This window comes from Sander lucioperca, chromosome 21 (genome assembly GCF_008315115.2).
Source record: "Sander lucioperca isolate FBNREF2018 chromosome 21, SLUC_FBN_1.2, whole genome shotgun sequence".
Lineage (NCBI taxonomy): Eukaryota > Metazoa > Chordata > Actinopteri > Perciformes > Percidae > Sander > Sander lucioperca.
This window is the reverse complement of record NC_050193.1, coordinates 13,073,877-13,101,862: the sequence shown is the minus strand read 5'-3', so window position 1 is coordinate 13,101,862 and position 27,986 is coordinate 13,073,877. Positions and strand designations below refer to the sequence as shown.

Genomic DNA, 27,986 nt, shown 5'->3' with positions numbered 1-27,986 from the left:
TATGAAGAAATCAAAAATGACACGCATATTTTCTCTCTGCAGATATAATAACACTGAACAAACTCTTCTATTGACTCCAGTTAGACCAACATTGATGCTTCATATGTTTGATTTTATGCAAACTCAGTGACCTTCCTTGTTTCTCAGCTATAAAAACATCACATCAGGCTGTCAGTGGAGTTCACAGCACGTCAGTTTCAACATAAACCATGTTCTCTGTAGCTCTGCTGCTGCTGTTGGCAGCTGGATGTGAGTCTCTCTGGATTTGTTAAAGTCAACAATTCTTCTTTTGCATTATAACTTGATCATTTGTTACAAAACATTTTCTTTTTTCAACAGGTGTGAAGTGTGAACAGTTGACCCAGCCAGCCTCTGTGACTGTGCAGCCAGGTCAACGTCTGACCATCACCTGTCAGGTCTCTTATTCTGTTAGCAGCTACTACACAGCTTGGATCAGACAGCCTGCAGGGAAAGGACTGGAGTGGATTGGAGTGAAATATACAGGAGCTTCATACTACAAAGATTCACTGAAGAACAAGTTCAGTATCGACTTAGAGACTTCCAGTAACAGAGTGACTCTAAATGGACAGAATGTGCAGCCTGAAGACACTGCTGTGTATTACTGTGCCAGAGAGCCACAGTAACACAAACCATCAGTAGACCTGAACAAAAACCCCTCAGAGCCTGAACACTTGTAACATGAAGCCACCAGAGGAGGAGCCCTCAGACCACTAATGGTTTCAACACCAGCTCACTGTTACAGTAAAGAGAGAAACAGTTTTAGGTTCTTAATTAAATGTAACATTAACAGTACAATCAATCATTTTAAATACTCTGACATAACAATCAGTGATACATCATTGAATGTATATATAACCTTTCAAGTGATGAAATAAATTCAGTGATTTAAATGAATCGGTTCTCTTCTATCATATCATTATTTACTTTTCATTAACATGTTTGTCAGAGATTCAGGTTTCACCTTCTATTTATGTGAGAACACCTGAACATTTCATCTTCATTTTGATTTATTCAAATATACTTTGGTCAGCTGATTTACTGTCATTAATATGTAAATCAGCCTCCTTGTGTGGAGCCTCATAAAGAAGTGAAGTGTGTGTGTCAGTGAGAGACAGAAGAGCTCACATCAGTTCAGCTTCAACATCAACATGTTCTCTGTAGCTCTGATACTGCTGCTGGCTGCTGGATCCTGTGAGTAGCTTTCAGTGGATTCACTCTAATACACACATTAGAAACACTGAATAGTCAGATGAATGATGGAGATAATGTTGATTTGTGTTTCCACAGGTGTGAACAGTATTGATCTCATCCAGACAGACTCAATGGTTGTGCAGCCTGGACAGTCTCTGACCATCAGCTGTCAGGTCTCTGGTTATTCTTTGACTGATAACAGCTATGCAACAGGTTGGGTCAGACAGAGTGAAGGAAAACCAATGGACTGGATTTCCCATCAGTGGGGAACAAGTGGCCTTCGTCAAAATAATGCTCTGAAGAACAAGTTCAGCTACAGCAGAGACACTTCTGCTCTAACAGTGACTCTAAAAGGACAGAATGTGCAGCCTGAGGACACAGCTGTGTATTACTGTGTACGTCTAAGCTACACAGTGATACAAACCACCAACAGAAAAAAAATAAAATAAAAATAAAATGTAAACAAATAAATTTTCCAGCAGAGTATATGTGGCCAGTTACTCCCTGATAGAGAGGTTGTTTATGATTAAATGTATTTGAGAAATGTATCACTACAAGGATGTGTTCTGTTGTATCTCTGTAATTGTATTTAGATGCTTAGACAATACAAGAAAAACTGATTTCCTGTTACCTACAAAGAGCTGGATCAGGCAATAACATTTAAAAAAAAGCATGATATACATACATTCAAATGTGCAGTTTAAGTATGCAAATAACATTTTTGTAATTTGACCATGGAAAATATAATGTCACCTGCTCATCAAAATTTCAAGACTAGAATCCAAGAAAATAAACATTTTGATTTCCACATAAACATTAAATATATAAGACATATTTCTCAGTTCAATATACTGTCAGAAAAATACATCTTGTCTGTCCCTGTAGCATCAAACTACTGTATTTCATAGCAGAAATAGTTGACAGGTATTTGATCTTTTTTAGTTTTCCTGTTCTTGTAGAAAGGGTTGTTAAAGTTAAAGTGCATCTGCTTTCCATGTTCTCTTTTTAAACCTGAAGAGGGAGGTCCATGCAAACTCTTCCTTCCTTATAATAACACCATCAACAGCTCTTAGAACATTTATGACAGAACAACTGGGACACTTTAGAAAACTTATATTATTATTAACTTAACTTATATTCAGATCAGAAAACACTGGATTACAGTGTTTATTACAGAGTGGAAAATATGAGTTCATGGAGTTTATTCTTTATAGTTACTTTTCATGGTAAGGGTAATTTCTGCTTTAACACACTAAAGACACTCTAGTGTAACTATTTAACCTCTGTGATGGATGATTATCACAATTTCTTTACTTACAGGAGTTTGGAGTGAGATCAAACTGGACCAGTCTTCCTCTGAGGTGAAAAGACCTGGAGAGACAGTGAAGATGTCATGTATCATATCTGGCTTTGACATGACAAGCACCTATATTCACTGGATATGACAGAGACCAGCAGAAGCTCTGGAGTGGATTGGGAGGATGAATGCAGGTTCAAACTCTACTATCTATGGCAGCTCCTTTCAAAGCCATTTCATCATGACTGAAGATGTTCCCAGCAGCACTCAGTACCTCGAGGTCCAGAGCCTGACAGCAGCAGATTCTGCTGTTTACTTCTGTGCTCGAGAAGACACAGTGACTGAAGACAGTGGAGCAGCTGCACAAAAACCTCCACAGACAACAAACAGCAATGTGATCTTACTGTAATGACGTCTGAGTTTTCTCACCACCTGAAAAGCACTTTAATATATCCACATAAAAGTTCTATATATTTTAAACACAAGTACATATTTATTTTAATAATGATGTTACATCCTCTACAGTAATATACATAGTTCTTTCAATTGTCAAACCATTATCTAAATTGCCAAAGTCTTATTCATAAGTACTAACCATGAATGTTATAATAGTATGACACAGTGAGATCAATACAAAGCAGTTGTCATAAATGATACTAGATGTTGGTGATCAGAATGAAACCGATTATTTATATTATTGTGGATGCTCTCATGTGCTGCCCATTCTGCTCACAGAGACCAATGAGAAACAGAGCCTTGATACCAAGATTAAACATAATTTAACTAATTTGAATAAACCTTGAGAAAAACAGATGGAATTTGTGTATTGTTAGAATACATGTTGCTATAGTGTTAATACTGATAAACATTTTGCACAAATTAAGACTCTTGCACATTAATTTCCCAGTTTCATTAAATATCTCCAGGTCAAATGTTTCCTCCCTGTGAGGAGGAGTCAATGCAAATCTCAGATATCTTCCACCTCTACTTATCTGAGTGCAGAGAGGAGGACAGAGAACAGTGGACACACAGTTTAACATGATGGACTATAGGACAGGACTGCTGCTTTTAACTCTCTGCTGGGCAGGTGAAGATTTTCATTGATATTTATTTGACACAGTTTTAAATTGTATAACTGACACATTTCCCATTTTATTTTTGTCTTGACAGGTGTTGATGGGCAGACTCTAATAGAATCTGAACCAGTGGTTAAGAGACCTGGAGAATCCCACAGATTGACCTGTACAGCCTCTGGGTTTAACTTTGGTAGCTCGTGGATGGCCTGGATCAGACAGGCTCCTGGAAAAGGACTGGAGTGGTTAGCAACTATCGAATATGATAGTGACAGAATCTACTACTCTCAGTCAGTTCAAGGCCGGTTTACCATCTCCAGAGACAACAGCAGAGAGCAGCTGTATCTGCAGATGAACAGTCTGAAGACTGAAGATTCTGCTGTTTATTATTGTGCTCGACACCCACAGTGACTGGAGTTGGTTGAGCAGCTGTACACAGTCCTTATAGATATATTCTTAGATAAAAATACAATTTTTTAGCTTTTGTTGTTTTTAATAAAATCATGAAATTGTGCCCTGAAAAAGACCACCAACAAAAATATTTTACTTTAATTTCAATTCATTGTATTTATTTAAATGATAGCCCCTTGAGATGTAGCATATAATCAATAATCACTTCCTTACAAAACAGCAAAACAATCCTTGTCCAGGTATGAATAAAATAAATACTACATACACATGTCAGCCATGTGGCATCTAAAGCAGGAGTGACAAATAATGTTACATTTTCTTTCATAAAAACCCTAGAAGGGGTCAGTCTCAAGTTTCTCTGTCCTCAATATGGAAACACTTAGTTCTGCTTATCTCTATGATTTTGACTGACTGCCACTCAAAACTACAATTTTATACTCAGACCCTTTGAGAGCTTGCTTCACCCCAACAGAAATAGAACATTTAGGTGCTGGATCAGCAGTGACTGATTCTTCATATATTCATTTAGTTGTATAGTTCTCAATTTCATCATTTCAAATCAATTTCAATATAAACAGCTAGAAGAATGAAGGAGCTGCTGTTTATTATTGTGTATGGAAGCCATTGGGTTGGAAGCTGAATGGATACTGTAGTAATACTGCAATAAGGCAAACTTTTACTTCCTTGGCTCTTGGAGGAAAAACTATGTATTCCTTTGTCACATTGTTTCCTCTATTAGCAGTAATCCACCTCACTTAGGTGAACAATAACGTTTTAAATTAACGTCTTAGACTGACATTACAGCTTGTACTTTATACATTGAACTACACACCACACAATCTTACCCTCTTAGAAATGCACACAGTTGAAAAACTGTCCAAACACACTGAAAACAAGAGAAACAATGAACAACATCTTTAAAGTATCTCATTCTGTTTCGAAAACCTCTCTCTCTCTCTCTCTCTCTCTCTCTCTCTCTCTCTCAGAGTCCAGCACTCCTCCTTTTCTGTCAGAAAACTGTATCTCCAACTGCTAAAATGTAAATTCACATACTGATGAATAATCCCCACCCATTCTGTCAACACAATATATAATTCCCATAACAGCCTCTGCAGTTGCAGACGGAGTCAAGTTCCCACCATGACAGTTGCACAAAGTGTCCTCCTCTTGGCTCTCATTTCAGGTGAGTGAAGTCGGTGTTGAGTGAAGGAGGAGAAAAGGAGCTTTGGATGTCAGCTGGCTCCCTGTAATGTAAACTCTGTCTCTTCCAGCTGCTCAGGGCCAGTCCCTCACCTCCTCAGACCCAGTGGTGAGCAGAGCTGGACAACCAGTCACTCTGTCCTGTAAGGTGGATGGACTGTCTCTAGCTTGGCTGCACTGGATTCGTCAGAAACCAGGGAAAGGACTGGAATGGATCGGACGCATCGATAGCGGAACTGGCACAATATTTGCCCAAAGTGTCCAAGGCCAGTTTTCCATCACCAAAGACACTTCCCAAAATCGTGTGCACTTAGAGGTTAAGAGTCTGAAACAAGAAGACTCTGCAGTTTATTATTGTGCACAAGAGTCACAGTGACACACAACACTACTAAGCTGTACAAAAACTGAATAACACTGAACTCTGTGTGAGAAGCACTGAACCATGTCAGAACTGTGAAAACACATGTTCCACTGAATGACTGACAATTTATAATGAAAGATATGTCATCAATAAAAACTGTATTTGTCAGCATGTTGGGACAGTTTATCATGACTCAGAGCCTGCATTTGTAAAAAGATTATTGAAATTAGAAAATGAATTCAATATATTATAATATATATAAGCTCTTTGATAAAAAAAAATATACCTCTACAGTGATGCAAACCACCAACAGACCTGCACAAATACCCAGCACCCATGTGACTCAACCACACATTTTACATGACATCATTCATTTGTAAGTTCATTTAACATAAACCTTACAGATAACACTACAATGAGTGCTCATGTCTCTGGATGTGATATTGTATTTAGCATAGAAGGAAAAGCAATTATAATATATTTATACAAATTATACAGAGTGCTGGTTTAGGAGCCACTCCCTCCCCATGCTATCGTGATGTAAAGCTTCAGTGTGTGCAGTGTACTTCTGTCCTGCTGACTGCTCTTGTTCTTTGTGTGGAGCATCAGATGTCACATCTCCAGCCTCAGGATGATGAACACACTCACTCTTCTGCTGGTTGCTCTCTCTCTGCCCTGTGAGTTCTCCTGCTTCTTGCTGTGTTATCTTTTCTCAGACAACATGGACTGATGGTCAGTCAGTGACACCAGAAAACTTCCCAAATGATTAATTTCCTCTGTGTTTCCTCTCTCCCTTTTATTTCATCAGGTTGTACAGGTCAGAGTATGGAGTCCATTCCTTCCAGTTCAGTAGTGAAAAAGCCTGGGGAGACTCTCAGTCTCTCCTGCAGGGGATCTGGCTTCACATTTAGCTGCTGTGTTATGAGCTGGATCAGACAACCTGCAGAAGAAGGAATGGAATGGACAGCGATAGGCTTCTCTGCTTCAAGCAGAAACACTTATGCCAGCAGTGTGCAGGGCCGTGTAGAAATCAGTAGAGATGACAGCAACAGCATGGTGTATCTGAGACTGTCCAACTTAAAGCCAGAGGACTCTGCTGTGTATTACTGTGCCAGAGAAACACAGTGGTTAAAGGAAAAAAACCAAAAACCTCATACAAATTATTTTCCCAAGAACCTCCAGGTGGCAGTAGAAGATAAGACGTCAGGTGATACTAAGTAGAATATGACTGTGTCTCTAATCACACACACAAATTCCTGACCACAATGGAAGCAACAGCTGATGTTGTGGTTTGTGACTTCCTGTTTTTTAGTGTTATTTTTATTTTTATTTTATTTTAATAGTTTATTTAGATAGGGAGAGTGCATATTAATGGACATCAGTACAAGTACACAATGTAAATATGCTAGAGTTAGCACCATAGCTAATTTTCATCTATTGTCCCTAGGCAGATACATAAAAAGAAAAACATGAAAACAGTATCAAGCATGCAACACTCTCATAGTTTGAGAGGCAAGACAAACACTAACAACAACAGTCAAGACAACATACAACAGAACATACATTGTTACTAGGGCTGCCCAAATAACGCGTTAATTTCGATTAATTAATCTGAGAAAAAATAACGCATTAAAAAAAATAACGCAGATTAATCTATTCCATATTGACATTTGACCCGGAGCCGTTCTAGCCACCATTGGACTGTAAAATGAAGGAGGGAGACGTGAATGTGCTGCCTGGATCATTAATTGGAACTTTTACTTGTAAAACATCTTCTTCCTGCCAACCCTGGCTACCGAAATCTGGTGCCACTGATATGTCTGCACTTCTCTCTGGTGCTCTGATACAGACAGGCAACACAAACACCGCTGCACGTGACGTTAGTTAACACTATACTCGACAGCAGCTAACGTTAGCCTACCGGTAGCTAGTAGCTGGATTAAACACGGTTAAAATGCTGACAGCTAACGCTATTAGTTAGCTAATTTTTTATCGATTGACAGTCCTAATTGTTACACATAGTGAAATGTGTGTGGCAGTTAAAAGTTAAAAGTGAGTGCAGCTTTGGTTTTCTAAAAGCCAGAATTTTAAATGAGTTTTAAAATTGATGTATGTGGGGCAGTCCCTTATTGTGGAGGGTAGACTATTCCAATATTTATTTCCCTTGACTGACAAAACAGTTTGTCCAAAAGTGGTGCGCCTAAGAGAGAAGACACACCAACCCGATAATCGGCCGTCGGACTGTCTGGTGAGGTCGGTGACTTGAGTCAGAGCAGCGCCGCCTGCTGCTATGAAGACGTATTACTTTTCACGCACGCGCAGAGCGTACGCTCAAGTCGGCGTCGCCTTAGTGTGTTCTGAGGCATTTTTTGGACCTCGGGGACCTGACTGATCAGTCCGACTGGCTTTTCTGCCGACGGTCGGCCCGTCTGGTTGGTGTGTCAGGGCCCTAAAAGGTATTACACAGTCCCCTTTGGTGGAGGCCCTTGTACTACCACCACTCTCAAATCTTTGAAAGAACTCATTCAGTGGGGGGCGGGGCACGATGATGTACAGTCCAAAACAGGCATACTTAAAAAAAATTTAAATTCTCAAAACTCAATAGTTTGTTTTCCCAGTATGCTACAGTGATATGGCTTTTTGTTACAACTGACATTTGCTTTTCTACAAAAAAAATGGTAATAATGTTCCTTTTTTTGATTTTGAACAGCAGGTGTTGACAATATATTTGGACATTTATGCATGATATATCCAGAATATGGATGGCCATCAAATGCTGCTGAGCAAAGTATATAAATACATCTAATTTGAGTATAAATAAATCTATCTTCCTTATTGAGAAAATCATAATCACTATGTAAAATTATGATTTCTTTCCCACCAGAGATGTGTTGTTTCTTAGGAGGAGTCAATGCAAATCTCTGACCTCTTCCATCTCTACATATGTGTTGCCGAGTGAAGGACATACACTAAATCACTGACATACACGCTGTAGACTGGACAGAGACAACTGGCTTTAACAATGATCAGACCTGTTTATTTGGTTGTTTTTCTCATCCTGTCATTTAACTGGGCAGGTAAGAACAATAGATGTTTTTCTGACAAACCTCCTAGTACAAAGACAACATGGCTGCATTACAGAAACTAATGAGCTGTTTAAATGTCTGTAGGTACTGAGGGTCAAACACTGACTGAGTCTGAACCAGTGGTTAAAAGACCTGGAGAATCCCACAGACTGACCTGCACATATTCTGGGTTTGGTGGTAATATTAATAGTGCTTGGATCAGACAGGCTGCTGGAAAAGGACTGGAATGGATGGCTTACATCAGCTATGACAGTAGCTACATCTACTACTCTCAGTCAGTCAAAGGCCGGTTTACCGTCTCCAGAGAAAACAGCAGACAGCAGGTGTTTCTGCAGATGAACAGTCTGAAGACTGAAGATTCTGCTGTTTATTATTGTGCTCGAGAGCCACAGTGACACAGGAAGGAGCAACGCTGTACAAAAACTCAAAATGTCAAAACAAGTCAAAACTTGCAGCTCACCTATATGTACTTAAAGCAGAAATTACATATTCTGTTGATCTGAGTTTAACAGAATTTCAAGTTTTATGAAGAATTAATAGACATGAATGTAACTTTGTGTTAACTTTGCTGTGATAATAAATACAATTTCTTTCATGTGTCAGAATACATTTTCTTAACATAAGTCCAGTCTTTGACTACTTGTGACAGGACAGTCCAGCCTTCTTTTATAGCCTGTCAGTGTCCTTCTCTATGCAAAGTGAACTTCCTCACAGTCTGCTATAAAGACTTGATATCATGCTGTCAGTTGCAGCAGAAGAAGAGAAGCTCCCATCAGATCACCTTCAATAGCAACCATGTTCTCTGTAGCTCTGCTGCTGCTGCTGGCTGCTGGATCCTGTGAGTCTCACTGAGGCAGAGACACTGACAGTATGATCACAGCACACTGTTCACTGTTATTTCACTGATTCAATACTCAACATGTTTTCTTCCACAGGTGTGAAATGTGAACAGTTGACCCAGCCAGCCTCTGTGACTGTGCAGCCAGGTCAACGTCTGACCATCACCTGTCAGGTCTCTTATTCTGTTGGTAGCCACTACACAGCTTGGATCAGACAGCCTGCAGGGAAAGGACTGGAGTGGATTGGAATGAAATATACTGGAGATTCATACTACAAAGATTCCCTGAAGAGCAAGTTCAGTATTGACTTAGAGACTTCCAGCAACACAGTGACTCTAAATGGACAGAATGTGCAGCCTGAAGACACTGCTGTGTATTACTGTGCCAGATACCCACAGTAACACAAACCATCAGTAGACCTGAACAAAAACCCCTCAGAGCCTGAACACTTGTAACATGAAGCCACCAGAGGAGGAGCCCTCAGACCACTAATGGTTTCAACACCAGCACACAGCCTGCACTCTTGCTGGAGTTTAAATACTTTGGGGTTTCAATCACTGATCATTGTCTCTTCTCCCACAACAAAAACTGAATTAGATGTTTACATTGTTAAATGCACACAACTGAAACTTGTTGGATGTCAGAGTTTTCCTGGAACAAATGCATGAAACCCTGTTCTGATTATCAGGACTCAAAATTTCAAATTTGAAAAAAAAAAAAGACCCCACCTCCACCTACCCCTCTTTAATGGAACTTAAAATACATGTGCATGTTCAATTATTTATGATAAATCTGAATATTATAATGAAATGGACACTTAAAAACAATACATTATTAACATAAATAATGTACACAAATCTAAACTATTTTAATGTTGCTGTGGGACAAAGTCTAGACTAGCCTCCAATCAAATGCCATGTATGTAGATATTATGTTTATATAGCTAGTGGATCGATACAAATAACACAACACCTCAACAGGCCACAGCTGGGATAAATTAAATGATGCTTGTTAAGCACTATACCAAAAATAAATAACAAATATATACACTCTTTGTAGTGCAAATAACGTCAGTGGCCTGATGTTTATACTTGTGCGCTGGTGTGTGCGTCGAGCTGGCGTGTGTGTGTGTGTGTGTGTGTGTGTGTGTGTGTGTGTGTTGAGTGTGTGATAGAGCGAGGGAGAAGTGAGAGAGTGACGGCGAATAGCTTTCGGGCGAATAGCTTTCGAGCAAGTAGCGACTCTAGAGTCATATAGTGAGAGAAACAAAGTGTCTCCCCTGTGTTTTCTAACCACGGTGGAAAATCTGTAGCAGGAAAAGTTAACCCTCTCCTTGATTTCATAACGCCATACCTGTCTCTCTCTCGTTGACTGACTAGCTTGTGTTGTTCTTGTGTGTCCAGGCCCGTCGCGACAGAGGAGCATCTCGCTGCAGTCTGCGGGAAGCGGGGCTTGACATCAATCAATTTTTTTTTTTACCTACGTCGTCTCCCCATACGCTCGAACCATACAGTCTATGGCTCGAACGGACCAAGACGGTAGCAAACCTCATATCCTCTTGTTTCACATTAGATGACAGAAACTGATGTAAGCTAAACACAAACGACATTTCATGCAACAACAGTGAACTGTAATTGGGCCCGTGTACTTTTTCGTTCATTTGATTTCCGACTTTGAAACGAAAAGAGTGGTTCGGAAATAACGTAAGACTGCTCCGGTGAAAGCCTTGTTTTCATGAGCTTCTGGGGCTAGCTGCTAGCTAGCTCGGAAGCTACATCTGATGGAAGGCAGGTTGCTAATTAGCCAATGCTAAAAAGTATGGAAGTAGCCTACTAGTTTCCCCTGCTTTCTATCAATATTCCTCAGTATTTGTCTTTTGGTGTAGTTTGCTAACATGCTCGTAGACATGTAAATGAACTGTTTGCGTGCTAGCTAAGTCAACGGTCAACACCTTTTATATTGTAATGTGAAAGCTCAGGCTGCGTTAGCTTCAGCTAAACCACAGCAGCAACTTGCACTGCCCCGTTAAAATGCAACTTCAACCCTCGGATATAACGGTAATCACGTAGCGATTTTACTGTATCTAAACATCTGTATGTGTGTTCGACCTTTTGAAATACTTAGATTAGGTGTGTTACTGTGCAGGTAATATACGAGGAGCATCTCGCATGATTGTGAATTCTACTGAACCAGACTGAGAGACTATTTAAAGACTCAGGAACCCTTTGCAGGTGTTTTGGATTAATTAGCTGATTAGAGTGGGACACTTTGAGCCTAAAATATTGAACCTTTTCACAATATTCAAATTTTCTGAGGGTTTTCATAAACTGTAAGCCATAGTCATCAAAATGATAACAAATACAGGCTTGAAATATCTCGCTTTGCATGTAATAAGTCTATATAATTAGTTTTACCTTTTAAGTTGAATTACTGAAATAAATGAACTTTTGCACAATATTATAATTTTTCGAGTTTCACCTGTATGCTTCTGGTTCACCTGTTAATTGTTAAAGCAAAATTGCCCCTTTGTACATTTGGTTGTGACTGAATTCTTGCTGTTAATATGAAAGTCCATAACGAAACAACACACCATTCTACTTTTGAGGGCTAAATTAAATGAAATATGGCTCGTTTTCCGTTTGAACACATTGTCATCAATATTAACAAGGTTTAAAATGACCCATTTTTCAAATTTGGATATCATTTCAAAATCAGAAATCAGTAGTAACTACATGAAAACTTCACTGTTGCATGAAATATCGTTTGTTTAGCCTACATCATCAGTTTCTATCTAATGTGAATCAAGAGGCTCTATCAGCTTCGCTACCAGGCTGTCTTTTTTTTTTTTTTTTTTGTCTTCAAAAAACTTTATTATTCAAGTACAGATCCATAAACACATTGAAAACATTAAATGCAAACATATATACACGAAAAAGGGGCGCATTAAATTTACATTAAAGAGGTTGTAAGGCATTGTTAATGTTCAGAGTCCGGATGGCTTTCTTATTTGTCAGTCCTTTTTTAAGGTTTTAAAATATAATTTCATGTCATTTTTAAATTGGTGACTAGCCTATTCGGTTTTCTTTCAGATCATTTACATTTATAGATATAAAATTTTCAAATAAAATTAAAAGATTCAAAATAAAAAAACACGTCATTTATCCAAATAATTTTCTTCATAGTAAAAAAAGCGGGGCTTGATGTCAAGCCCCGCCTTCCCGCAGACTGCAGCGAGATGTACTTGTCGCGACAAGGCAAGCAAACCAAGCAATTGCTTGGGGCCCCGAGCTGGCCTGGAGCCCCAAGACAACGACTGGTTAAGAATAAAATGCAACGACAAACTGTGTGAGCGCCCCTTTGATAGTCAATGCAGTAAAGTGCAATGACACTGTTATTGGGATTCTCCTCAAGGGGCCCCTCTCGTGATCTCTGCTGCAGTTAAAATACAAAACCTCCTCGGTCGGCAGTCATCATGAAGCAGAATTATGCTTCAGGAAGCCAGAAAAGGAAGAAGAGAAAGGAAGAGGAGGATAAGAAAAAACAAGATAGTGGTAAGTAATAAATTACACTGGATAAAATAGCTCTACTTGTCTTGATGTAATTTTGCAGCAGGTAGGCTAGCAAAAATATGTTTATGTTAGCTAACGTTACCTGTAACCTGCCTGACGGCAAATGCTGCTTTAACGAACAGTTAGTGCAACTTTTTTTTCGAACGGACGGAATATGGTTACATACTACTGTAATATGTTTTTTAACGGGATAAGGAAGACGCAGATCTGTTCCAGAATCACTGTTTATCGTATTTAATGACATGACATTGCTATAGCTTTGGTTTTGGTGAAAGTGGCATAACATTAGCATGCTATACTAACTATTCCACCGTGATAATCTATTTACCAAATGGGGGTTAGGAAAACCACACAATAAATTCTGTGTATCAAACATTAGCTTGGGATGTTTTTAAGCATTAGTAACCCTTAACAAAGTGTTAGGAATATCTGGTCCGTCTATCTATGTAATGTTTATAGATGTTTTAAAAATGGTTTCTTAAAGGTTAACAAAAAATGTTTAATCATTACCCGAAACCTAATATATCATATGATAGATATAATGTGTGTTACAATAAACTGTTAATTTACAGCACTACTAATAATTAGTAAACATTTAATTATAATTTCATTGTTTGTTAACAGTAAAAAGACTGTTTGCTAACAGTTAAATGAACTAAAGTTAATTAACTATCAATTTACCATCTATTAATGATTGTTATTATAAAGTGTTACAATCTTTTCTTTCTCCCTCAAGGTGCTTTGCTTAAATTTCTCAGCCCTCAGGCTCTTCCTAAGGATACCTCCACTGATGAAGGTAGAGTGAACTTCTCTCACTGAGCTGAGCTGTTAATAGTGACCTCTTTCAATATGCTAACAGTGAAATGGTAAAACGTACTTCACAGGTAATTTCAGATTTTTTTTTCAATTATTTTCCCAGCTACACCATCAACTTCATCCTCAACATCAACCGATGCATCACTTCTCAGTGCTGATGTTGCCTCTATAGCACAAGGTACCACCACCACGAGCTCTATAATTATAGCTGATATCCTGCACAGCCCAGAGTTTAAACTGATAAGTGTGTGCTGTCATATTGTTAGAAAAAAAACAGTGCAAATCACTATTGAATTCCCACCAAACTGTGTAAATACCAGTCACTTTTGCCCATGGACATTTCAGAATTTTTAATATACAGTAGTGCCTGTCAAATTTCTAGGTGTCAGACACTCAGTGATGCATTCTGTACCTCGACAGATGGATTATATTAGTAATAGTATATGCAACACGAGTATTTGCACTTTACATTTTTTTTATTTATGCACAGTTTATGCAACAGCAGTTTATGCACTGTAAACCTTTTCTTATTTATATAAAGTGTGGGTGAACTTAAACTTTATGGCTATGCTGTGGTTCCTGTAGGCTTTGCGTGCGTGCGTGCGTGCAGGGCGGGGGGGCCTCCATGTCCATTTTGCTTGTGGCCCCCAAATTCCTTCAAACGGCCCTGTGTGTGTCCGACTATGCGTGCTTTCGAACACCCGCCCAACTCTGCCTCTGATTGGCTTAACATGACATTTTACTCAACCTCAGCCAATCGTCAGCATTTATGCGCTTGTCTCGTGCACTGCCCACTAACCAAGGAAGAACAGTAAAAAAAGTCTTTTCCTCTCGGCTCAGACTCAGAGATCTAGTTGGTCTGATGAAAAAAACTGCTTCAAATATAGTAACGCGCCGCATTTTTTGGCAGTAACGGCGTTATTAAGATGGTAAGAGTAATCAATTAGATTACTCGTTACTGAAAAAAAGTAATGCTGTTAGTAACGCCGTTATTTATAACGCTATTATTCCCATCACTGCATAAGATAATGTTTGTCGATCTCAAACCAAGCATACAAGGTGATTTAATGAACGAAAACACATTTTTCCAATGATAATTATCTTGATAACTTTTATATATAAACCGTAACACTATTACATTATTTGTAAGTTGCATTTCACAAAAAACATCTGCCAAGTAAATATATGTGTTCAAATGTTAGAGAGACTTACAGTAAAGCATGGATAATAATGACATTACGTTAAAAATGTAAATAGAATCTGAATTCTAAGATACAGTAAGATTATTCTTACTGTAAGAATAACACAAAATACGTTAAGGAGAAAGCCATAACATGAAAATATGTTTTGAGGAGAGATTGAACACAGGACACTGTGCAATCAGAAAGGAGGAGTTAATGCAAAACTCAGATATCTTCCACCTCTACTTATCTGAGTGCAGAGAGGAGGACAGAGAACAGTGGACACACAGTTTAACATGATGGACTATAGGACAGGACTGCTGCTTTTAACTATCTGCTGGGCAGGTGAAGATTTTCACTGATATTAATTTAACATAGCTTTTATTTGTGTCATCAGCTTATTTCACTTGATGTTTTTTATCCTCTTGACAGGTGTTGATGGTCAGACTCTGACAGAATCTGAACCAGCGATTAAAAGACCTGGAGAATCCCACAGATTGACCTGTACAACATCTGGATTCACATTCAGCAGCTACCCTATGAACTGGGTCAGACAGGCTCCTGGAAAAGGACTGGAGTGGATCGCTTTTGTACACACAGGCAGTTCTCATCTATTTTACTCCCAGTCAGTCCAGGGGAGATTCACCATCTCCAGAGATGACTCCAGCAGTAAAGTCTATCTGCAGATGAACAGTCTGAAGACAGAGGACACAGCAGTGTATTACTGTGCCAGAAGAGACACAGTGAGAGACGATAATATGAGAGTCATACAACAACTACTTCCTCTATTTACAATCACCACTGGGATCATATAGTTGACACAGTATTCCTTTTTTTGTGCCATACTGCTGATAAGTACACAAGTACCACAAGTAAATGCATGAAGATAATGCAAGAATCTACATTTTGGTAGCATTTAAAAATAAAAAGCTTTCACATGATTTTCAGATTGTACACAAGTTTCTTTCATGAAATTGACAGAATGACAGAACCAATTTTAAACCAAATCCTGTAATTCACATATTTTACAGCCATTAAAAGGAAGCATCATCAAACTAAAACCTTGTTGCCATTTTTTCTCTTTCAGTTTAAAAATAACTCTGACTTGATGGATTGTTTTTGTCTGTTCATAGATCTTAGCAAAATCTTTTTCCATTATGAAAAAAGTTGTATCTGCAGATGAAAAGTCTGAAGACTGAAGTTGCTGTTTATTATTGTGCCCGATGGCCACCGAGTTGTTTGAGCAGCAGATGTACAAAATCCTACAGAACTTACTGGACTTATAGAGCACAACTGTCTGACATTCTTCATCTTTAAGGTTAACCTTTACAAGTTGATAGTAAATGTTCACACCTTGTGATGCTTCAGAATTTAACACCTGTGTAGAATCATGAAAATTAGTTAGAAACCAAAAAATGGCAACTGATTTCCTCAATTATTTTGAGTACTGCTTACTTATTCAGATTTACAGTGTACATAAGGATAAAATGCTATTTGTTTTGTTTTCAATTAAAAATCTGAAGCTAAGGAAAAAATTCTGAGCTGTAATGACGAAAAATTAAATACATTCTAGTCCTCTAAACATCAGTTACAACAATGCATCTTCTGCTTTTCATTCGCTGTCATGTTGGTGCTTGAGTACGGTGGCCGACAGGGGCAGACGCCCTGCAACTTAAGAAAACACACGCAAATAGACAAAACACAAGCAAATTAGGAAAACAACTTCATTAATTTGACAACACATGTGCAGCATTCAGCAAACGCACTGCAAATATCACAACACAACCAAATACATAAACGCACTGCAAATAAAAACGATGCAAAAAGAAAAGCACACAAACCCCGAAAGAAGAAGTGATGGAAAAAGAAAAACAACTTAATTAATTTGACAACACATGCGCAGCATTCAGCAAACGCACTGCAAATACACACAACACAACCAAATACATAAACGCACTGCAAAGACACACAACACAACCAAATAGATAAACGCGCTTGCAAATATGAAACGATGCAAAAAGAAAAGCACACAAACCCAGAAAACAAATGCATCAAAAAAACACAGCATCCAGATTACACAACGGAAGTTCTCCAGACCTCTAGAGGGAGCAGCTAGTGGAACAGCTTTATTTTCGACCGTTATTAACCAATATTAAATTCATATTATTATTATTAATAACATAATATATTATTAATATACAGTCTATGCTCCCGTCTCATGCCCTCCCGGCTGGTGCTGTCCCCGAGCTTCGGCTTTTCAAAATAAAAGCTGGCGTCTGGTCCGCTATGTGTTTGTACTTTGGTGTGTTGGATGTTTGTGAACTAAACAGTACGGCAATCATGCTAATGAATACAATAACTTTTTCAGCAGATGTCTTACTTACAACATGATGGAGTTAGCAAAGCAGTTTTGTGTTTATATGTGCGAGCGGGATTTATTCAGTTTGATAAATCCCACGGTAAATCGGCTGGTTTACTAAACAGGGAGGGACTAGAAATCCTGTCTGTTTTTTGTATTTCAAGAGCGAATTGCTGCACAATATGAATACAGATTAATCACTTATTTTGTTGGTAACCGTTGTTGTATAATCACAATATTACACTTGAGGAGGCCTACACTTCAGTAATTTCGGACCTCGAAATTAAACCCTCTCATGTAATATGGCTTAAACAAACGTCAACGTTAAACGCTGATGCAGTTTTAAATGTTTTATCACCACGAGTTTACAGACGTCTCTGCTGATTGAGTATCACCTGTGACCTGAGCCAAGACACACCCACCAAACGAGAGAAAACATATCTCAAACATAGACTTAATATTTACAGTCTATGCAGTCTCTCTCTCTCTCTCTCTCTCTCTCTCTCTACCTCCCTCCCCGTGGGGTCGAAAATAAAGCTGTTCCACTTAGCTGCTCCCTCTAGAGGTCTGGAGAACTTCCGTTGTGTAATCTGGATGCAGCGTTTTTTTTGTTGCATTTGTTTTCTGGGTTTGTGTGCTTTTTTTTTTGCATCATTTCATATTTGCAGTGCGTTTATCTGTTTGGTTGTGTTGTGTGTATTTGCAGTGCGTTTATCTATTTGGTTGTGTTGTGTGTCTTTGCAGTGCGTTTATCTATTTGGTTGTGTTGTGTGTCTTTGCAGTGCGTTTATCTATTTGGTTGTGTTGTGTGTCTTTGCAGTGCGTTTGCTGAATGCTGCGCATGTGTTGTCAAATTAATTAAGTTGTTTTTCTTTTTGCATCGCTTCTTTTTTCGGGGTTTGCGTGCTTTCTTTTTGCATCGTTTTTTATTTGCAGCGCGTTTATGTATTTGGTTGTGTTGTGTGTCTTTGCAGTGCGTTTGCTGAATGCTGCTGTTTTGTCTATTTGCGTGTGTTTTCTTAAGTTGCAGGGCGTCTGCCCCTGACGGCCACCGTACTTGAGTGTATCCCAGCATGAAATGGGTGGAAGGAAGGGAAACAGGGAAAAAGCACAGGGCTTCAATAACAAACAAATCTTATTGGGTGTCACAAGTGAGTTATTGTTCTCTAATGTTTAAAAGTAGCTACCATTCCTGTTTTAAAACTCTAGAGGGCAGACAAGGACTGACTTTAACACGTATCCCAGTGACGTCAATATACAGGAACAAAAGACAGGGAAAGAAAAGCAGTAAATGTTATATTTAATTGTTTTCAGCCCCTGATGCTCCAGATATTGATGTTCTCCTCATAATGATGATGATCTGTTACCAACTTCTCTGCCATGAAATTGCTGTAAACCATCTGTTGTATCTGATGATTTATAACTTTGACTTATGTTTAATTATGCCTACATATATTCAATTTAAATGTATTCCATATTGTACTATATTATTGAGGTTATGGTGAGAGAGTTGGGGCCCTGTGTATAAGAGAGGATGCAGATGCTGAGTCTGGAACAATGACAGGAAAGGGGTCCATACGTCCTGGTAAATGTGTATTCTGTCATTCTATGGCGAATAACCAGTTTAGGCACAGTCAACTAATGACCTTGGAGAGGCCTACAGGAAACCAATATTCAACAGTCTATGGGAACATGTTTGTTATAAGATTATGCTATGAGGTTGATTACATTAGCAGAGGGGCCCCAGGAACACACATACACCCTCCCACTTTAGGTCATACAATGCATAGATGATATATACCCTGTGTTAACAGCAGAACGGCAGAGCGACAAATTTTGATATCCATGGGTCTGTAAATTGATGCTGAAAACTCTGATGTAATAAATCTTTTTATACTAAGAGCAGTGTCTACGAAGTTCCTTCTCCATACAACGGCAACACAGTGCTGCAACTAAAATATACCACACATCACAATGCCATGTCCAGGTGTGCTGGGCACCACTGACCCACTGGTTGTGGCTTATCGTTTAAATGTAATCAATCAGATGACATTGTGCATAAATTATTGTTTTGGTAATGTTGATAACATTCTTTAGTTTCACCAAAGAAGATGTTAGATTAAGTCCAGTCCAGATGTTTCCTCCCTGTGAGGCGGAGTCGATGCAAAACTCAGATATCTTCCACCTCTACTTATCTGAGTGCAGAGAGGAGGACAGAGAACAGTGGACACACAGTTTAACATGATGGACTATAGGACAGGACTGCTGCTTTTAACTCTCTGCTGGGCAGGTGAAGATTTTTACCACCTTTCTTTTGAGGCTAATTTAGTTGTAAAAATATGTATATATCTTGGTATGTTGTTTGGCTCTGTTCTGATCAAACTGCTTTTCTCTCCAGGTGTTTGCAGTCAGACTCTGACTGAGTCTGAACCAGTGGTAAAGCGCCCTGGAGAATCCCACAAACTGACCTGTACATATGCAGGAATATCAGATGATAGCGCTGCTATCGCTTGGATCAGACAAGCTGAAGGAAAAGGACTGGAGTGGGTTGCCTACATTTCTGCTCCAAGTGGAAGCACTAAAGCTTATTCAACATCAGTCCAGAATCGCTTCACCATATCCAGAGACAACAACGTGGACCAGGTGTATCTGCAGATGAACAGCCTGACGACTGAAGACTCTGCTGTTTATTATTGTGCTCGAGAGCCACAGTGACACAGGAAGCCACAGAGCTGTACACAAACCACTGTAGATGTCACTGTGACAGTCACTGATAGAAAATGCAAGTTTAAATACCCCATAATTCACAGTATTTGATGCATTTCCACACACTATGCTTTTGTCACAACTTGCCCTAAATAGAAACAAAAAGTGGAGTTCACACAGCATCAGGATTATCATCTCTTATATGAGGCTGAGCTGTAAGAACAATAACAAAACAATGATCTGAGTCTTTCCTGACCCCTCGCTACTGATAGCTTGCCAACAGGTCCAAATAAAAAAAGAAACATTCATCATTGCTTTGATGTTAAGATTTTTATTCATCAGTTTTACAACAGCGTTCATTTCATTTCACCAAATGACAATAATTATATAATCTATTGTTTATTTTCATTTAACTGTGTTTTGTTCTGAGCTCTTCAAGTCCCGTAACAAGCTGTATGTTTACAAGCTCCCAGTATTTCTTAAATATCTTAAAAAACATTTTAATAAATATTTGAAAAAAAGAATAAGAAAAAAGAATTTAACCAATATAGCTTTTTTCTTTTTTTTTACTATTATAGAATATTCAGTGCCACAGTTCAACACATTTTCATGAACAGTTTTTGGATAGAAAAATGTGTATTATGGTCTGAATGAAAGGATGTTGGCCAACATTTATTGGCATGGTGTTCAATCAATATATATATATATTTTTTTTTTTTAAATGTTAAAAAAAAAAATTACAGTTTTTTTCATATTCAAATACATACATAAGTCATGTCATGGTATATCAATGATAAATAAAACAAAACAAAATTGAATTTAAAACTTTGATAAACTGAAAAAATATATATATTTAATGCAAAACACATTTTAACCAACTTACAACCTTAAATATAGTTATGTTGATTAGAATATTTTGTTTTATTCTTACCCACTGCTGATAATACAGGCCCCCTTCCCTCCAGTGCAGGAAACAGTGTTTGGTTTTTGTATTAGGGTTTATCACAGTGATGGGGTGGGGTGGGGCACTGAGATATAGATCCATACAAAAACCTAAGAGCAATAATCTAACGCTCTCCCATTCTTGTGATGAAAAAAAAAGCTCAGGACTGAATATTTCCTACTGAAATATGAGGTAACAACTATGTTTATCATTTTTAATGAGCAGATTCATGGTTAAAAGTTAGTAAATTAGTAGTTTAAAGTCAGAGTTGGTGCACAGTATTTGTCATCTTGCAGTAAATCTTAACTTTAAGAACTGATTAAGAATCAGCACAAAACACATGATCCCAGGATGACATCAGGGGATAATGCTGATCAGGATGTACAGTGGGGAGAACAATTATTTGATACACTGCCGATTTTGCAGGTTTTCCTACTTAGAAATCATGTAGAAGTCTGTCATTTTTATCATAGGTACACTTCAACTCTGACGGATCTAAAACAAAAATCCAGAAAATCACATTGTATGATTTTAAATTAATTTGCATTTTATTGCATGACATAAGTATTTGATACATCAGAAAAGCAGAACTTAATATTTGGTACAGAAACCTTTGTTTGCAATTACAGAGATCATACGTTTCCTGTAGTTCTTGACCAGGTTTGCACACACTGCAGCAGGGATTTTGGCCCACTCCTCCATACAGACCTTCTCCAGATCCTTCAGGTTTCGGGGCTGTCGCTGGGCAATACGGACTTTCAGCTCCCTCCAAAGATTTTCTATTGGGTTCAGGTCTGGAGACTAGCTAGGCTACTCCAGGACCTTGAGATGCTTCTTAAGGAGCCACTCCTTAGTTGCCCTGGCTGTGTGTTTCGGGTTGTTGTCATGCTGGAAGACCCAACCACGACCCATCTTCAATGCTCTTACTGAGGGAAGGAGGTTGTTGGCCAAGGTCTTGCAATACATGGCCCCATCCATCCTCCCGTCATTGTGGAGAGGTTGGAGTCTGTTTGATTGAGTGTGTGGACAGGTGTCTTTTATACAGGTAACAAGTTCAAACAGGTGCAGTTAATACAGGTAATGAGTGGAGAACAGGAGGGCTTCTTAAAGCAAAACTAACAGGTCTGTGAGAGCCGGAATTCTTACTGGTTGGTAGGTGATCAAATACTTATGTCATGCAATAAAATGCAAATTAATTATTTAAAAATCATACAATGTGATTTTCTGGATTTTTGTTTTAGATTCCATCTCTAACAGTTGAAGTGTACCTATGATAAAAATGACAGACTTCTACATGCTTTGTAAGTAGGAAAACCTGCAAAATCGGCAGTGTATCAAATACTTGTTCTATGTGTTCTTTAGTCACGTTATGAGGTTTTCACACATTATTTTTGGTATGTCAGGTTTTTGTTCCAGCAGTGAGTGGAGATGCAGCACTGTGATTACCTCGACTACTGGGGCAGCGGGACTAAAGTCACAGTAACAGGTAAGTCACATTTAAACAATATATTTTTAGTCAGAAGATTATTTTTTTACTTTTTAATGTGATTATTGGTGCTAGAGAAGTTTAACTTCCTCTTAATGCAGATGGTGGTTTGAGTTAATCTTGTAATTGATTCAGCTGGATTGTAATTGGTGTTGATGAATGTTTGCATCTTTTTATTCACATTATTATTCAATACATGTTGTATTGCTGTAGGCCTATTTCATAGCAGAAATAGTTGACAGGTAAGCTCCTCTTTTTTCTGCTTGTGGAGAGCTACGTGACACATGACACTATATCAATGAGGACCGTCGAGTTAAATCGGCCATCCGAGACAGGCAGACACACAGCTGACAACCTGCAGGTGGAGGCGCTGGAGACAGGTTCGGACATACACGCCGCGGGCCGCTGTGGACTTGTGCAGTCTCGCAAGCAGATTCAGGAAAGTGGCTGCATGTGTCCGACGATGTACAAAGCATCAACACCGGTACAAGCCTACAGCTGTCCGCGGACACGGAGTGCGGAAAGTGTGTCAGAGCCTCCCGGACAGGTGAACTGAGACTCTGTTGCCTGTGCTTTCTTTTGGAAGGCTGGCTGCCCCAAAATCACCTCTTACTGTACGTACACCCCGCCGCCGACTTGAGCTTCTAAAGTTACCGGAAGTCATTAATTTTCAATGGAAGCTGGCTTCTCTCAGCTGCAAGGAGCGGCAAATCTGTCGCCGTCGCGTTTTGGGCGTTTTGAGCGACCAGAGTGTCAATCAGAAAGTTGAAACTATGTCAACTTTATGGTAATGAGCTATGACGCGGTTCAGCGGCAAGCAGCGGCAAACGGCAGCAACCAATCGGAATATAGACGTCCTTCGTGCTGGATGATAACAGTACGTACACATTTTACACAAATTAAAACATGTCAGACAAAGGTCAAAACAGCTGACTTGGAGGGTTGACTCTGACTCAGTTTCATTAAATATCTCCAGTCCAGATGTTTCCTCCCTGTGAGGAGGAGTTAATGCAAAACTCAGATATCTTCCACCTCTACTTATCTGAGTGCCGAGAGGAGGACAGAGAACAGTGGACACACAGTTTAACATGATGGACTATAGGACAGGACTGCTGCTTTTAACTCTCTGCTGGGCAGGTGAAGATTTTCACTGATCTTGATTAAACATAGTTTTGAATTGTGTAACTAAATTCATGTGATGTTTTTTATATCTTGACAGGTGTTGATGGTCAGACTCTGACAGAATCTGAACCAGCGATTAAAAGACCTGGAGAATCCCACAGATTGACCTGTACAACATCTGGATTGTCATTCAGTAGCTACTATATGGCCTGGATCAGACAGGCTCCTGGAAAAGGACTGGAGTGGATTACGAGTATCCACAGTACTAACATCTACTACGCTCAGTCAGTTCAGGGCCGGTTTACCGTCTCCAGAGACGACAGCAGAGAGCAGCTGTATCTGCAGATGAACAGTCTGAAGACTGAAGATTCTGCTGTTTATTATTGTGCTCGAGAGCCACAGTGACTGGAGTTGGTTGAGCAGCTGTACAAAAATCCTACAGTATTCTTACTGGGCTGATGAAGCCAAATAATTAAGATGATATATGAATGTAATATTTATATCATATATTGTATACATTATATTTTTAATATTACTAATTCTAAAGTTTTTTCCCCCTAAATTTTATATTCGATATCATTTTTAGATCATAAATTACCCTTTTTCTCTTCATTATATAACGTCCTGCTTTCCTGAGAAATATTATTACTCAACATTAAACACACAAAAACACAATAAAGATCGCTTGTTGGTAAAAGTGCCAAAAACATCAAACAGGTGTTGATGGTCAGACTCAGGTGGTCAGAATCTGAACCAGCGATTAAAAGGCCTGGAGAATCCCACAGATTGACCTGTACAACATCTGGATTCACACTCAGCAGCTACCCTATGAACTGGGTCAGACAGGCTCCTGGAAAAGGACTGGAGTGGATCGCTTTTGTACACACAGGCAGTTCTCATCTCTATTACTCCCAGTCAGTCCAGGGGAGATTCACCATCTCCAGAGATGACTCCAGCAGTAAAGTCTATCTGCAGATGAACAGTCTGAAGACTGAGGACACAGCAGTGTATTACTGCGCACGACAGACAGTGAGAGACGATAATAGGAGAGTCATACAAAAACTTCCTCTTTCTTTTTCACCACCACTGACATTCAGCTTTATCAGTATCACTTTTTTGCCATACTGCTGATTGGATTAGTGTGGTGAAACTGTGTCCACGTCTTCACAAATACCTGCATGAAGATCATGCCAAAATCAACATTTTGGTAACATTTAAAAATGAAAAGCTTCCACATAATTTTCAGAATGTACTTTTTTTTTTTTTTTTTTATGAAAATGATTTTCCTATACAGAACCAAATCCACACAATATCCTGAAATTACCAAATTGTACAGCCATAAAAAGGAAGTGAACATATTTAACAAATCAAAACATTGTTGCCACTTTTGCAGGTCCTACAACATCAGCTTTAGGACCAGCAGGATGATTAACAGCTTCTTCCCACAAGCAGTACAAATAATCAATGGACTGTGTCCCCTCTGTGACTGTGCAACCAGGTCACTGTCTGACCATCACCTGTCAGGTCTCTTATTCTCTTAGTGGCTACTACACAGCTTGGATCAGACAGCCTGCAGGGAAAGGACTGGAGTGGATTGGATATGGCTGTGTTGGATGCACCACATACTACAAAGATTCACTGAAGAACAAGTTCAGTATCGACTTAGAGACTTCCAGCAAGACAGTGACTCTAAATGGACAGAATGTGCAGCCTGAAGACACTGCTGTGTATTACTGTGCCAGGAGAGACACAGTAACACAAACCATCAGTAGACCTGAACAAAAACCCCTTAGAGCCTGAACACTTGTAACATGAAGCCACCAGAGGAGGAGCCCTCAGACCACTAATGGTTTCAACACCAGCTCTCTGTCTTTAGATTTTTTTAAATGGTGATTTAAAATTAATCCTCAAAAAGTCAGTTTCTCTTCCATAGCATAATTTTTTTTTTCATCAACAATCTTAAATGTGTTTGTCAGAGAACCAATTTCCACAATTCCACCACTACTCCTAGTCTTGTCAAGAGAACCATCTGGAAGGGCTTTGAAACTGAACTTGCCATTCAAAACTCTTTTCTTTATCCATTTCTGCTCAAGGGTTGTTTCTGCTAGCCACCCACAACATTACTGTGCATCGCTTCCTGGTTTCACCAAACTAAAGAGCGTCTCGAGGCCCAAATCACAAAACGTGCGTGCATTAATTCTACATCAGAAACAACTAGTGGTGTTAAAAGCATTTGCGTTAACTCTTTATTATGGCGTTCATTTTGACAGCCCTAGTTTAAATACTTGGAGGTTTCAATCACTGATACATCATTGTCTGTACTCCCACAAGACAGACTGAATTGCACTTTTTTGAAAGTGTTTAATATTACCTTATTTAATTAAATTAATAATTAATAATAAGTAATTAAAAATAAATACAGCTGAATTTTCTTCAGAAGTTGAATTTTGTGCTCTGAATTTTATTAGTTTAAAAATCGATGTTTGATCTAATAATATTGTACATAAGCTTTATTCACATGAAAAACAGCAATTTAATCAAAAATAACTTTAGATGGAGACATGAGATGTTGTTTACCTATCTCAAGCCGACAAGGTGATTTACCTACTACATAAACTGAAAGCAATTTATATTATTAATGTTACATTATTCCATAATTGGTACTTTGCATTGGACAAACCTGAGAGTAAATAAATGTATTCAAATGTTACAAAGTGACTTTCTGTAAAAAATAAAAAAGGATTAGTAACATCAGTTTAAAAAATGTTAAACAAAGTCAAAATGGTAAGAGATACGGTGAGATGATTTGTGAAAACACAAAATACAGTTAGGAGAAAGCCAAAAAAGGAGGAGTCAATGCAAAACTCAGATATCTTCCACCTCTACTTATCTGACTGCAGAGAGGAGGACAGAGAACAGTGGACACACAGTTTAACATGATGGACTATAGGACAAGACTGCTGCTGTTAACTCTCTGCTGGGCAGGTGAAGATTTTCACTGATCTTGATTTGAATTTGTCTTCAAAACGTTGCCATCCTACATGAAGTGATTGTTTTCTTGTTTATCTTGACAGGTGTTGATGGTCAGACTCTGACAGAATCTGAACCAGCGGTTAAAAGTCCTGGAGAATCCCACAGATTGACCTGTACCACATCTGGGTTTAATTTAGGCAGCTATCACATGGCCTGGATCAGACAGGCTCCTGGAAAAGGACTAGAGTGGATTGCCTGGAATAGTAACGGTGGCACCAAATACTACTCTCAGTCAGTTCAGGGCCGGTTTACCATCTCCAGAGACGACAGCAGACAGCAGCTCTATCTGCAGATGAACAGTCTGAAGACTGAAGATTCTGCTGTTTATTATTGTGCTCGAGACCCACAGTGACTGGAGTTGGTTGAGCAGCTGTACAAAATCCTACAGTACTCATTCTTTCATGCTGGTAGTTTGAAATATTTTTCATAAAATGTGTGTGTATATATATATATATATATATATATATATATATATATATATATATATATATATATAAACATTTTATATTAATTTTTTGTTGTTTTCAGGTTAAATTGTTTTATATTCTGTAATTTTATTTTCATATATGTTTTTTTTATTATAAATGAATAATCCTCCCTACATTATACACAAACTTGAAAACACATTAAAAACATAATAAAGATCACTCAATGATGCAAGGTCCAAAGACAGCCCAACAATCTGGTTGCTGAAATTAAACTTCTACAAATACTTTACATTTCTACAAAGTAAGACTCAATACTGTCTGTAAATGATATGATGTGGAATCTATGAGAATGAAAAATAATGTTACTGTTTCTTTTATAAAATCACTAGAGGACAGTCAGTGTCTAGTTTCTCTCTCCTCTGTTACTAAAAGGAGAAACTCAGATCTGCTGTTCTCATTGATCTTAAGTGACTCAAACTCAAACTCTGAAATGATTCATAATGCTCTGTAATAAAATCAATAGGTAAATAAGAATATGTCACTCTTTTCATCACATACTGTAATTTCATTAAAATAATTTCTAAGAGAAAACAGCTGAATGTGGAGATGAGTGATGACAGCATTTAACGTTATTGTTTAGATTGAATTTACTTGTATCATGTAAGGAGATAACTAGTTTATATAAAAAATGATTATTAATGTTTGAAGATAGAAAAATAATATAGTCATTAAGGAATTATTGCTGTTTATTAACACAAATGAAAGTCTAGAAAATAAGTGGAGACAATATTGACAGATTAATGCAATAAAGTTATCTGTACCTAGATATGAAGAAATCAAAAATGACACGCATATTTTCTCTCT

At 38.4% G+C, this 27,986-nt stretch overlaps 1 long non-coding RNA gene and 5 gene segments (V, D, J or C); all 6 read left to right on the top strand.

Moving 5' to 3' along the window:
• The first annotated feature begins 55 nt into the window (after positions 1-55).
• On the top strand, positions 56-9,294 carry LOC116051912. The segment is given in 3 exon segments: positions 56-249; positions 340-640; positions 9,270-9,294. Coding segments are annotated over 3 exon segments (348 nt in total).
• Positions 3,482-15,875, top strand: LOC116051859. The segment is given in 2 exon segments: positions 3,482-3,596; positions 15,478-15,875. Coding segments are annotated over 2 exon segments (432 nt in total).
• On the top strand, positions 9,321-9,881 carry LOC116051917. The segment is given in 2 exon segments: positions 9,321-9,478; positions 9,576-9,881. Coding segments are annotated over 2 exon segments (348 nt in total).
• LOC116051933 lies at positions 12,942-14,010 on the top strand. Its single transcript, XR_004105458.1, has 3 exons — positions 12,942-13,030; positions 13,785-13,844; positions 13,968-14,010. It is a non-coding gene; the product is annotated as an uncharacterized LOC116051933 (long non-coding RNA).
• A 3,689-nt stretch (positions 15,876-19,564) lies between the features above and the next one.
• Positions 19,565-27,090, top strand: LOC116051865. The segment is given in 2 exon segments: positions 19,565-19,694; positions 26,736-27,090. Coding segments are annotated over 2 exon segments (360 nt in total).
• Positions 23,599-24,174, top strand: LOC118494201. The segment is given in 2 exon segments: positions 23,599-23,676; positions 23,759-24,174. Coding segments are annotated over 2 exon segments (357 nt in total).
• Positions 27,091-27,986: the final 896 nt, after the last annotated feature.